The sequence below is a fragment of the Nicotiana tabacum genome, chromosome 4 (assembly GCF_000715075.1).
Source record: "Nicotiana tabacum cultivar K326 chromosome 4, ASM71507v2, whole genome shotgun sequence".
Classification (NCBI taxonomy): Eukaryota; Viridiplantae; Streptophyta; class Magnoliopsida; order Solanales; family Solanaceae; genus Nicotiana; species Nicotiana tabacum.
Genome location: NC_134083.1, coordinates 22,089,453 through 22,103,648, shown reverse-complemented (window position 1 = coordinate 22,103,648; position 14,196 = coordinate 22,089,453). Strand labels below are relative to the sequence as shown.

The following is a 14,196-nucleotide window of genomic DNA, read 5'->3' as shown; positions in this document are numbered from 1 at the left end:
CTTGCAATGTGGCCCCATGGCCAAATTATGACATTATATGTTCAAAGTCCCTTAGTCGCAAGTTGGTACGCTAGGTTAGGTGAGGCACTGGGTGCCGGTCTCACCCTTCAGGTTCGGGGCGTGACAGTACCCTGGTGAACTTATGAAACAAGTTAACAGTAATTTAATATGCATTCTGCATAACAAGGCGCAAGGTCCAACAGTTAGAAGATGTCTTTGGCTCGTTTAGCTTTAAAGAATGTACAGCAGAGGATGGTCTCAAGCCCCTCAGTCACCTTCTCTAGGACTGTGGACAATATACAGAAACAGAGATGGAATTCTCAACTTGTAAAACGTTTCTCCACAGCAGGTTGGGGTGAAGATAAAACAGAGAAACGTGAAGTAGCAATCTCTTAAGGTAGCAAGAAATCAAGAATATATCCAAAATTTTATCTTCACGGCCCAATTTCCTATAGTCGTGATGGCGCCCAACATCACAACTAGGCAAGCCAACTAGTGATTTAAACATATATTCATTTATTTAAAAATTATCCGAGTAAAAAAACTCTTCGTACTTGTAAAAATTAAGAAAATATGAAAGATCTGATAAATTAAAAACCAAGAATATATCCAAAATTTTACTAGTATGTGTGCCAAGAATTGATGTCACAAGTCTATGAGCATCTAGTAGATTATACAATAAAATTTATAAATACTGTCTGAAATAAAATAGACAGAATACAAATACAAGAAGAGGCACTAGTTGCTGCAGAACGGCTCAGAAAGGTAACTCACCACTAAGACTCTAAGTAACGTAGGTACGCGCTGGTAGGTCCTCCTATAGAACCTGTCTCAGGTCCTGCACAAAAAGTGCATCAAGCATAGCATGAGCACGTAAACAACGTGTACCCAGTAAGTATCAAGCCTAATCTCGAAGAAATAGTAACAAGAGGTCGACTTTGCACTCACTATGGGTCAATAAATTTTAAAAATAAAAATATTTAATTAAACATGATTTATATGAACAACAGTAATTTCCTTAACAGACAGAATCAAATAAATTCTCAAATTTCAATAATTTTCAATTTATCAATTAGCTTCACAAGCTGTAATAAAACATCAAGGTATCGTGTAATTATTATTATTAGGCACGATTCCTGTCGAGGTCGTTCGGCCCGATCCAGAGTGTCGTGTACACTGCTGAGGGATGTGTGGCACAATCCATAGATGCATCTATACTGCCGAGATATTCGGCCCGCTCCACAAGAAAGGAGGACATTTTCTTATGAATCTCCGGAATGAGAAGTCATTATTATATGGCTAACATATAAGGATGTACAATTTCTATTAATAGTCAAAATATTTGTACAAAAATTCAAGTATATGAAACTTTAGTCTTTTACTATTTCTTCTAACAATTCACAATATAATCCCAGTAATTTAGTTAAATAAAAGATGCAATTATCACAAGTAATTCATGATTTAAGTCCTGAACTACCCGGACTTAGCATAATTAGTAGCTACGTACGGACTCTCTGTGAGGACCCAATTTCTCCTCCGTTGGGTATCATGATGGTACCTAGCCTTAGGGACTAGGTAAGCCTAACATTTAATGAGTAACAACAATAACAAAGGAAATCTAACAGTCTCGATATAGAAATCTTTACAAAATGTACAATTTTCCAAAATCGGTAGTACAAGTCATAAGCTCTACAAAGTTTACTACAACTTCTAAATACAACTATTCGGAAGTAAGTAAAAACAGTATAAATACAAAATAGGAAGGTGACTCCGAAGCCTGCGAACGCAGCGGCAGGTTTACCTTGATTCTCCTCAGCAAGGATCCGCACAGCTACTAACGATTGATACCTGGATCTGCACAAAATGTGCAGAAGTGTAGTATGAGCACACCACAACGGTGTCCAATAAGTATCAAGACTAACATCGGTGAAGTAGTGACGAGGACTAGTCAAGACACCCACTAGTCTAATAAACTGAACAACCATAAGTATAGGGATGCCAGAACATGACATCTATCTAAGGACCCCACGGTATGGCTAACGACATAGCAACTACAATAAGGAAGGAAAAACAGCAAGTAACAGCGGAACACCAGAATAAGACACAGAAGAATGAACGGAAACACAACCCAAATCTGAAAATCACAATACAGTAAAGGCAAGTAGTAACTCAGCAACTGTAATAGTTTTCACATCAGGTCTCATCTAACAAACCCCAATAAATTAGTCAAATCCTTCAAGTATAAACTTTCACTCGTAAGTTTTTAAATTGAGGTCTTTAGAATATAATATTTTCTAATAAGAAATTATTTTTGGAATATACTTCCTTCAAATAAATATCTTTCAAACATAGTTCTTTCAAGATAAAAACCTTTCAAATATAAACTTTTTAATTAATTAGCCTTCAAACATAGTTCCTTCAAGATACATACATTTCAAATATAAACTTTTCAAGTAATATCCTACGAGTATAAGTCACCCTGTGACACCTAAGCATGGAAGATTAGCAGCTTTGAACATAGATATAACCACAGGGGAATCTACCGGGATATCGTCCCGTAGCCCCGAATTAAATATGCAAGACAGGGGATGTCCCGAAATCTCCTGGAATACGTCTGTAGTACTAAATTAAATATGCAGTGCTGGGGGATCTCCTGGAAATACGTTCGTAGTCCCAAAGTAAATATGCAAGACACGGGGATCTCCCGTAATACGTCCGTAGTCTCAATTTAAATATGTAGTGCTGGGAGATCTCCCGGAATAAGTCCGTAGTCCCAATTTAAATATGCAGCGCAAATAACAGAGATAACAACTATAACACGACAGAAACCTCGTACATCACCACAACAAGTACAAAAAGCAACAATGACAGAGATGCAAAGTACGGCGAGCAAATCAACTCAAGAACTTAAATCACAAGAACGATAGAACTCATTCACAAGGAATAACCACAGTAAAGAATGCTAGGCACAAGGAGAACAGCTTAACAATGGAAAACAAAATAAAATGTAGTAACGATTCCACAATATTCAAGTCAACAATAAGAAGCCAACACGAGTCAAATAGTTCCAAATAATGGCAAGTCAACTAAGATATAGGTTATCTAAACGCCTTTTGAGGTTGAGCATTTACGAGAAATATTCAACAATTCAAGCAAGGATAAGCAGCGGAAGATAATCATAACTCCAATTAAGACTAAACAATTATAGGGTGAGAAAATAATAATTTTAATTAAAGATAAGCAGTTATGAAAAGTATAGCACGACGATAGAAGGGGTAAAATCTTTGGTTAAGTCGAATAAGGGTCAAATAGACAGTAAGAGTGAATCCTAAAGCAATTATCTCTAATCAAAGCATGTAGAGGTGAAACTATCAAATAGGAATTCAAGCATATCAAGAACAACATCATACACGGTGAATATAAGGACATAAGAACCCTAAAAGGCCAACTTTCCACAAATAAGTCCGAGCACGCACTCGTCACCTCACGTACACAGACTACAATCAACATAGATGACTCAAATCCTAAGGGGTAGTTCTCCCACATAAGGTTAGGCAAGATACTTACCTCAAATCGCTCGACTCAATCCGAAACCACGCTCTTGCCATGAGTATCCAACTCCGAATGGCCCAAATCTAATCAAATCAATTGCATAATGTAAATAATACTACAAGTAACTACTTTAGCTAATGAATTCGAAGCTAAGGCAAGAAAATAGGGAAAATGCCCAAAGAGTCTCCCTAGGCCCACGACTCAGAATCGGGTGAAAGTTACTAATTTTGAACACCCATTAACTCACGAGACCACTCGTACAAAAATCATCTAAATCTGATTCCTAGAACACGATCAAAACTCAGAATTTCGATTGGGGAACTTTTCCCCTTATTTCTTACATTTCTCAACCAATTACCTTGATTAAATGAGGAAAACTACAATAGATTAATGCAATAAAATCAAATTTGAGTAAGAAATCTTTACCCACAAGATTCCTCTGAAAATCCCTCAAAGAATCACCTTCTCCCGAGCTCAAAATCAAAAAATGGAGTGAAAATGAACTAACCCTCGATTCCAACCCCTTTTTTGCCTAGCGATCCTCGCACCTGCGCCTACCACACCTGCGGTCTAACCAGTCGCACCTGCAGAAAGTCACTAACTCCCACAGTCTCCGCACCTATGAGCCTTCTGCGCATCTATGGGCATCACAGATGCGGAACCTCCTCGCACCTGCGACCCCAGGCCAACTCTCAATTCTCGCATCTGCACTTCCATCCCCGTATATGTGAGACTGCACCTGCGGTTCCAACTTCGCAGGTGCGAAACACCAGACACCAGAAAAATTACAGCAATGGCCTAAGTCCAAAAATTCATCCGTTAAGCATCTAAAATACACCCGAGGCCCCCGGGACCTCAACCAAACATACCAACCAATCCTATAATACCATACGATCTTAGTCGAGCCTTCAAACCACATTGAACAACAACAAAAACATGAATGGAGCGCAAATTGAAGCCTAAGGAACTTTGAATTTTCCAAATTCTACAAATGATACCGAAACATATCAAGCCTAGTCCGAATGACTTCAAATTTCACACACATGTCACAAATGACACTACAAAACTACAGCAACTTTTGGAATTCCATTCTGGGCTCGATATCAAAATTTTCACTGCCAACCGAAATCGCCAAAAATCCAACTTTCGTCAATTCAAGCCTAAATCTACTATGGACCTCCAAAACACATTCCAGACGCGCTCCTAATCCCAAAATCACCATACGAAGCTGCTAACATCATCCATAACTCATTTCGGAGCCGTTTACACAAAAAGTCAAATTCCGGTCAAATTCTCACCACTTAAGCTTCCAAAACTATAATCCTTCTTTCAATTCGACTTTGAATCATACGGCAACTAAATCCAACCATGCACGCAGGTCGATATACATAATGTGAAGCTGCTCAAGGCCTTATGCCTCCAAACGGAGCTTAAATTATCAAAACGACCGGTCGGGTACACTCTCGTCACCTCGTGCGTACGTAGCCCCCACAATTGACAACAATTATTAATTAAAACCATCTATGGGGTAAATTACCTCTTACAAGGTTAGACAAGAGACTTACCTTGTCTCAAGGTCCACTTCCCGATCTCAATATCGCGTTAAAATCTCAATTCGACGCCGAAAAATCCGAAACTATCCAAAAGTTATATAAAATAATTAATACATGCTCAATAATTCGAAATTAAACTATTAAACAAATTACCTGACCCAAAATGGTAAAATTCCAAAATTTCATCCCAGGCCCGCGTGTTCGGATTCCAAAAATATTTAGAGAAAAACGTTACCCATAATATGAAGAACTCAAATATATAATTTCTATCCAATTCCATAATTATTTTTGTGGTAAAAATCTCATTTTTATAAAAATTTAGGTTTTTCATCTAAACCTTTGATTTTCAAAATTTACAAGTTATAATCTACCTATAATCTATTTATTTAACTCAAAGTGTGTAGAATTAACTTACCTTCAAGTTGCTAGTTGAAATCCCCTCTCAAAAAGCTCCAAAATCGCCCAAGAATGGAAGAAATGGGGTTAAAAATTGTGAAATCCCATTTTAAAGACATTTTGCCTAGTACAGTGAACCCTTTCTTCGCGAACGCAGTAGGTGCCTCGCGTTCGCGAAGGCAAAATTTCGCAGCCTTAAAATTACCCTTCGCAAACGCGACTGGGGTCTCATGAACGCGAAGGCTTAATGGCCTGCCCTACGCGAATGCGCGAGCTCCCTCGCGAATGCGTAGGGAAAATCCATGCTGGTCACAGTCCTCTTTCGCGAACGCGCATAGACCATCGCGAACGTGTAGGCCAAAACTCCCGGGCTTCACGTACGAGTCACCTTCCACACGAACACGAAGGGCAAATGCCCAGCTCCTATTTTTCATTCTACGCGAACGCGGGGGTCCTTCCGCGTTCGCGAAGAAGGAAACAAGAACTGAAATTTCTAGTTTTTCCAACTTAGCTCCGGGTGGTTCAAAACTCACTCTAACCCCCCGGGACCCCGTCCAAATGCACCAAAAAGTCAGAAAATATAACACGGACTTGATCGAACTCTCAAAACACGCAAATCAATAACGAAACTAAGAATCGCACCCCAAAACCGAATTGGATCAAAATATGAACTTCAAGTTTCTAAATTCCTCCGAACGCGCCGAATCATACTTATACTATCCGGAATGACACCAAATTTTACGTGCAAGTCTTAAATAACCATACATAATTTTTTCCAGGCTCAAAATTCCAAACGGACCTCAATTACTCTAAAACCTACTCCAAACCAAATTTAAAGAACCTTAAACCTTTAAATAGTTGATTTTAACTATTAAGCGCCGAAACGCTCCCGGCTCATCTAAAACCTGATTCGAACATACGCCCAAGTCCAAAATCATCATACAAACCTATTAGAATCACCAAATCCTAATTTCGGGTTCGTTTTCTAAAAATATTGACCGAAGTCAAACTTGGCCTTTTAAAGCCAAACTAAGGAACCAAATGTTCCGATTTCAACCCGAACACTTCCAAATTCCGAACCAACCATCCCCGTAAGTCATAAATTAGTAAAAGTACATACAGAGAGTTTTATTTAGAGGAACGGGATTCTAAAAATCAAAATAATTGGTTGGGTCATTACACAGACGCCGCGACTCTAACTTTGCACCTGCTCTTTGGGGCATGACATCCTTAACATATTTTGCCTTTATTCACTTTTCATCGTCTTAAATTGATAATATGTTCACTTTGTTTAATGTTGCAGATGTTTTACCCTTTGGACTTGGAAATGCATTGATTCAAGCCTCAGAGAACATCAACAGGCTGTTTGAGAACCTGATGGTGAGTACCTCACAACTTATGGATAGATATATGGAGGAAGACAATAGTTACATAATCAAGTATCATAATCAAGTATGATGTGCCAGGGCTCGGGAAAGAGGACATGAAAATCACAATGGAAGATGGAATTTTGTGGATAGAAGGAGAGCACAACGAAGAGCAGAAGGAGGAAGGTTCAAATGATGAGTTATGGTCTTAATGATTTAGGAAATGACAACGAAAAATAAAGATAATAATACTGCAATATTATTATTTGTAAGCAGATACACGAATTGGCTTGAGTCGTGCTGGGCACTGTCCTAAAATACTATTTCAGCAATGTGAAATATTTCCTCAGGATTAAATAAGCTCATCTCTATTTATTTAGAGGATACAGGAATTACCAAAATTAAATTTTCAAATCCAGCAACTAAAAAAAAGGAATAAGACCAACTAAATTCGAAAGAAAGATAAAGGAAAGAAAGAACAGAGGCATAAGGGAGAGAAGAAGTAGAAATAGGAAGCATTTCTATTGCATCATCATTAGGGAATGAGTGTCTATTTATAGGCTTATAAATAGTTTTAAATATAGATAAGTGTCCATACACTTGTCATTAATTCCCTTTACAAATTGCCACTCCAATGTTTCTTTCCATGCATAGTGACACTTGGTTTAAGATATGACACCTAGACTCATTTATTTTGAAAATACTGCCACAATCTCTATATATTTTCAAAATAATAAAAAAAATATAGAATAATCAGACTTGCTAGATTTGTATGGTCCACATACAATAGGTTTGGTGTCTTCTGGACTATGAACCAAATGTAGACCAATAAAATTTAACTCACAGAATTACTAGTGAAATATAATATTTTTATAAACTAATAATTCTTATTGTAAGTCAGAGATTTTATCAATCACATTTTGACCTTTGGTAATTTTGTTGTTCAACGCGGTTTTGCGCCCAATAGGCCATGCGCGTGCCTGGTTATTCATGAGAGCTCTAGAAACTAGGCCAAAATCTCATAAGAGCGGCCCACTCCACTCTCATATAGGTGAATTCATCAAGTGTATACTGCTTTTAAATACACCATCCAAACAGACTATGAATTTCATTAAGAATTATAACTCAGCCTCTCAATTAGTAGCAGTCAAGCACTCTCTTTTAGTACTTCAGTGCCAATATCGACTTGTTGTTACCCATATAAACCTACTTTATGGGATCTCTAATCACATAGGTTGGGTTACCATATCTATTGACAACATGTCGGCCTTAACCCCATCTCTCTTGAGGTTTGAAGAATTAATTTTCTTCCCACAGGTTTAGTCAGAGGATCGGCCAAATTTATCTCTGGCTTCACATAGTCAATGGAAATTATTCCATCTCTCAACAACTGTTTTATGACATCATGTCTCAATTTCATGTGTCTACTTTTACAATTATAAGATTTATTCTTTGCAATAACTATTGTCGCTTGACAATCACAATGCATAGACACAGGAGGCAATACGTCCTTTATTAAAGGGATATTAGCTAAGAAGTTTCTTAGCCACTCAGCCTCAGAACCAGCTATTTCCAGAGCTACAAACTCTGATTCTATAGTCGATTTAGCAATGATCGTCTGTTTAGCTGATTTTCACGATATTGCACCACCACCAAGGGTGAATACATAATCACTAGTGGATTTTGTTTCATCTGAATCAGAGATCCAGTTTGCATTACTGTACCCTTCTAAACTAGAAGAAAATCCACTATATAGGATACCATAATTTATGGTTCCTCTCAAATATTTAATTAGTCTATCCAATCCAGACCAATATCCTCTGTTGGAATTATGAGTATATCTACTTATTCTACACACAACATAGGCTATATTAGGCCTTATAAAGTTCATTAAATTCATCAGACTCCTAATAATCTGTGCATATTTAGACTGAGCAACGGGTCACCATTATTCTTTTTTAACTTAGAATTAGCATCAAAAGGAGTGCTCACAGATGAGACATTAAAATATTCAAACTTCTTAAGAAGTCTCTCAACATAATGTTCTTGTGACAATATTATTCCATCTTCACTCCTTATAAATTTAACTCTCAATATTGTATTTACTTCTCCCAGATCTTTCATATCAAAATTAGCAGACAAAATTAATTTAGTACTTTGCACAATATTTAAACTTGTACCAAATATAAGCATGTCATCAACATACAGACATATTATCACATAATTATTGTCTACCACTTTAGTATAAACACATTTATCTATCTCCAATAAAGAAAAACAGTCTCTCGGTAAGACTTTTTTAAATTTCTCATACCACTGCTTAGGAGGTTGTTTAAGGCCATAAAGAGATTTAATTAATTCACAAACTTTATTTTCTTGTCCATGAATGATACAATCTTCAGGTTGAACTATATAAATTTCTTCTTCTAAATCACCATTTAGAAAAGCAGTTTTGACATCCATTTGGTGGAGAAAAAGCTTACGGATTGAAGTTAAGGCGGTTAAAACTCGAATAGAAAAAATTCTAGTCACTGGTGCAAATGTATCAAAATAATCTATATTTTGTTTTTGAGAAAATCCTTTTGTTACTAACCGAGTTTTATATTTATCTAAGGATCCATCAGGATTAAATTTTCTTTTGAAAATTCATTTACAACCAGTAGGCTCTACATTAGGAGGTAAATCAGTTAAAATTCATGTATTATTTTTCAAAATAGAATCGATTATAACTTTTATTGCCTCATTCCAATATTTAGCATTTGAAGAAGATATAGCTTCAAAATAATTTGATGGTTCATTATCGACAAGAAAAGTTTGAAAATCATTTCCATAAGAAAAATATTCTTTTCTAGACATTTTGCTCCTTCTCAGTTTCTCATTAGAGGTAATTTCACTATTTGTTTCAACAGGTGTATGAGAAATTTTATCAGACAATATATAAATATATTCAAAGAACTCAGCATTCTTTATCTCAATTATAAATTATAGTATTGCAATCAAGCACATCACTTTTTAAAACAAGAAATCTATATGCAACACTATGTTCAGCATATCCAATAAGCATGCAATCAACAGTTTTAGAACCTATTTTTCTCTTTTTAGGTTCAGGCAAAAGAACTTTAGCAAGGCACCCCCACACTTTTAAATATTTCATGTTAGGTTTATAACTCATCCATACTTCATACGGAGTTTTGCCAGTTCTTCTATGTGATATTCTATTTTATAAATGACATGCAGATAAAATAACTTCACCCCACAAATTATCAGGAGCATTAGAACTAACTAATATAGAGTTCATCAACTCTTTCAATATTCGATTTTTCTTTTCAGCTACTCCATTTGACTCAGGTGAATAAGACTGAGTTACTTCATGAATTATTCCATTATTTTCATAAAATTCATTCAAAGATAAATATTCTCCACCTCTATCAGATCTAATTCTCTTGATTATTTTTACTAAGTTGATTCTCAACCTCAATTTTATAAGAAATAAAAGTATTAAAAGCATCGTCTTTATTTCTAAGAAAATACAACTTAGTATATCTAGAAAATTCATCAATAAAAGTCACATAATATCTTTTACCACCTCTAATCATATTCTGCTTCAAATCACCTAAATCAGTGTGAATTAAAGATAATAATTCAGTTTCTCTATTTATAGAAAAATAAGTCTTTCTAGTACTTTTAGCTTAGCACATGTTTCACACTTGTCAATATTATTTGAGTCTAAACTAGATATTAATCCTAGTGACTGCATTTTCTTTATATACGTGACATTAACATGTCCTAGTCTAGCATGCCACAAAGAAATTGACTCAACCATATAAGCAGAAGAAGATGCACTTTTATATCTAGTATCAAAAATATTAAGCACAAATAAACCATGGTTACAATATCCATTGCCCATAAAAATATTATTTTTGGCCAATACGACCTCATCATTCTCGAAAGAAACCTTCACTCCAACTTTTCCTAATGATCCCACAAAAACCAAATTGGTTTAGATAAGCATGCAACACATCACTAAATGCTAGAGTTTTACCAGATGTGAGCTTGAGACGAGTTTTTCCTTTCCCAAGAACGCGAGTTGTTCTTGAGTCACCAAGATAAATAGTTTCGTCTCCTTCCTCAACTTGGGTATAAGATAAAAATTTATTTTTGTCTGCACAAATGTGCCTAGTAGCACCAGAGTCCATTACCCAATTTCTCACATTGGTCACATTATTTATTTGGAAAATGACCGCAATAATTATATTATCCGCTTTAGTCAAATTTAATTTTGACTTAGTGAGATTGTCATTTATCTCAACTCTTCTCTTGCATTGAGGTGCATTTTTCTTGAAGGTTTTAATATTAGCATTGGATATATAACCATGTCTATTTACATACTTGTATTTTGATATCAATGTCTGCTCAAGTTGTTAATGCAATAACGTATTTGCAACACCATGGATATCTGGCAGGCCACTGACGTTATACTTTTGGCCTATTTATGCCATTGTCTACTAAAAGTTCCATTCTGCTTTTTCCGTAATAAGAATTAATTTTTCGACTCTACCTTTTCCACGTGTCTTTATATTACTGGTTCTTCTTTACTTGACCCTATAATTTTTTTAACCCTGATTATGTATAGTTAACCATGTCCAATCCGATAAAATCCAACCATCTTTTAACCCAACCTCTAATTCCTTGTCACGATCCAAAATCCAAATAGTCGTGATGACACCCGACCCAACCCGCTAGGTGTAACAACCTGACTTGTCGTTTCAAGAATTTAAGTCTCGTCTGGCAGCATAAGGCTCGAAGCAGCTTCGTATTACGCGGATTAACTTGCGTGTATGGTTGAATTCAGTTACCGAATAATTCAAAGTGATTTGGGACACTTGGTCCCTAAAAAGGAAGCTTAAGTCTTAAGATTTTGACCGTAGTCAGAACTATATGAAGGCGACTCCGGAATGGAGTTCTGTCGGTTCCGTTAGCTCCGTATGATAATTTTGGACTTAGGAGCGTGTCCGGAAAATTATTTGGAGGCCCGTAGTGGAATTAAGCTTGAAATAGCGAAACTCAAAATTTTAAAAAGTTTGACCGGGGGTTAACTTTTTGATATTAGGGTCGGAATGCGATTCTGAGAGTTAGAAAAACTCCGTTATGTCATTTGAGACGTGCCTGCAAATTTGACGTCATTCCGGGTTGATAGGTTTCGGCACGAGTTTTAGAAGTTGGAAGTATTGGAAGTTCATAAGTTTGATTCATGGTGCGATTTGTATTTTCGGTATTATTTGATATGATTTGAAACCTCGAGCAAGTCCGTGTTAGGTTGTGAAACTTGTTGGTATGTTTAGACGGGGTCTCGGAGGCCTCGGGTGTGTTTCGGATGGGCTACAGACCATTTCCTTCTATTTTTGAACTGTTGTTTCTGTTTTCTGGTGTTCTTCTTCGCGTTCGCGAAGATCACCTCGTGTTCACGAAGTGTTACTGCTGACCACCTTATATTTCTTCTTCGCGTTCGCGTTCACGTTCAGCCCATCGTGTTCGCGAAGTTTTGTCTTTTCCTCCACCGCATTCGCGATTAGACACTAGCGTTCGCGAAGCTCTTCATGGTAGCCTCATGTTTCTTCTTCGCGTTCGCGAAGGTTTCTGACCCTTGTGCTTCGCGTTTGCACTCCTTCCCTCGCGTTCGCGAAGGGTTTTTTCTGGGAAGCCTTACTTTCCTTCTTCGCGAACGCGAGCCTCTCTTCGCGTTCGCGATGCTTTCAGACTTGGGCAGATTTTAAGTTTTTCAAATCGAGGGTTAGGCCATTTTTATCACATTTTGACTTGTAGAGCTCGATTTTGAGCGATTCCTTGTGGGTTTTTCAAGAAAATCGATTGGGTAAGTGCTCTTTACCGAGAATCTATTTATTTCCATGATCCTATCTTTATTTTTATCATTTAAATTGTGTTTTGAGTTGAGGAAAAGGGTGGTTTTTGAAAAAAAATTTCAAAACGAAAAATCACTATTTAAGGGACGAAATGGATTCGGAATTTGATAAAATTGGTATGGTTGAACTTGTATCGGAATGGGTGTTCGGGTTTCATGAAAATTATATCGGGTTCCGAGAGGCGGGCTCCGCGTTGGCTTTTGTTGACTTTTTGGAATAAATTTTTAAGTCGACGCATTATTATCCGGAATTATTTCCAATCAATTTTAATGAAGCTATACAATTAATTTGGATAGATTTGAGTTGTCCGGAGGTCAATTCAAGCAAGAAGGCTATTTTGGAATATCGGCCTAACTTCAAAAAGGTAAGTGTCTTGCTTAACCTCGAGTGGGAGAATTACCCCTTAGGCATCGAGTCTTATGTGCCATTTGTGAAATGTGAAAAGTCGTGTACGCTAGGTGACGAGTACGTACTCGGCTTATATGTGTAATTTTTATTGAGTTAAAATCTTGAGCATATTGTGTGATAAATTAGGTAATTATTGATATATATTTAATCATCTATTTGTCGTGCCTAAATCCTTGTTGTTGTTGAATATGTTGTTATATGACAATTTAATGTGATTGTTATTTGATTATTTATGTAATTCTGTGAATTTATTGGTTTGATAATTATTGGAATTGAATTTCATTATGGATATTTCCTCTGCAAATAATTAATTAAATGAGCTTGAGAATAGGTGTTTATATAATTATTGAAAATTTGAATTTAATGAAGACTTTACTTTATGTTGGGTAATTTCAATCTCTATTGATTATTTTTGGGTATTGTACATATTGTGTGGAGCTTTTGGGGTATTTATTGTAAAATTAATTAATTTTGTTATTATCTTTGGAATTTAGTTGTAGCCATTGGGCACATTGTGATATGAATTGATTTTATTATGTTGCCGTATTAATTTTCCGTGTAAATTATTGTGTTGTGTGAGTTATTATTTTGGGGAGATAAGGGTGGTATTTCACCGTTGATATTATGTGGGTATAAGGGTGGCATTTCACTGTTGTTGTGTTTGTTGGAATATTGTCTGAGCGGAGCGATAAGGGTGGCTATAGGAGCGATAAGGGTGGCAATAGGAGCGATAAGGGTGGCTATTGATATTGTCTGGGCGGAGCGATAAGGGTGGCTATTGTCAGGGACGACATGTGATGATGTGGGTTTGTGGTGTTGATGATTTTCTTGTGTTTATTTTTATACCTTGTGCAATTTATCTTGTTTTTGGTAAAATGATAACAATCTGATTTGTATTTAAATTGAGAGCCTGTGGCTATTGCCAGGCGAATTATTAAATGAAATGTGGGCACGAGGTGCCGTGAACAAATAATGAGGATATTTGGCACGTGAATTGTC

General features: G+C 36.4%; 1 protein-coding gene across 1 annotated transcript; it reads left to right on the top strand.

The window, feature by feature from the left end:
- Positions 1 to 210: 210 nt before the first annotated feature.
- On the top strand, positions 211 to 7,080 carry LOC142179824 (26.5 kDa heat shock protein, mitochondrial-like). Its single transcript, XM_075250706.1, has 3 exons — positions 211 to 349; positions 6,805 to 6,881; positions 6,955 to 7,080. Exons 1-3 carry the CDS (start codon positions 211 to 213, stop codon positions 7,078 to 7,080), a joined length of 342 nt encoding a protein of 113 aa, XP_075106807.1.
- Positions 7,081 to 14,196: the final 7,116 nt, after the last annotated feature.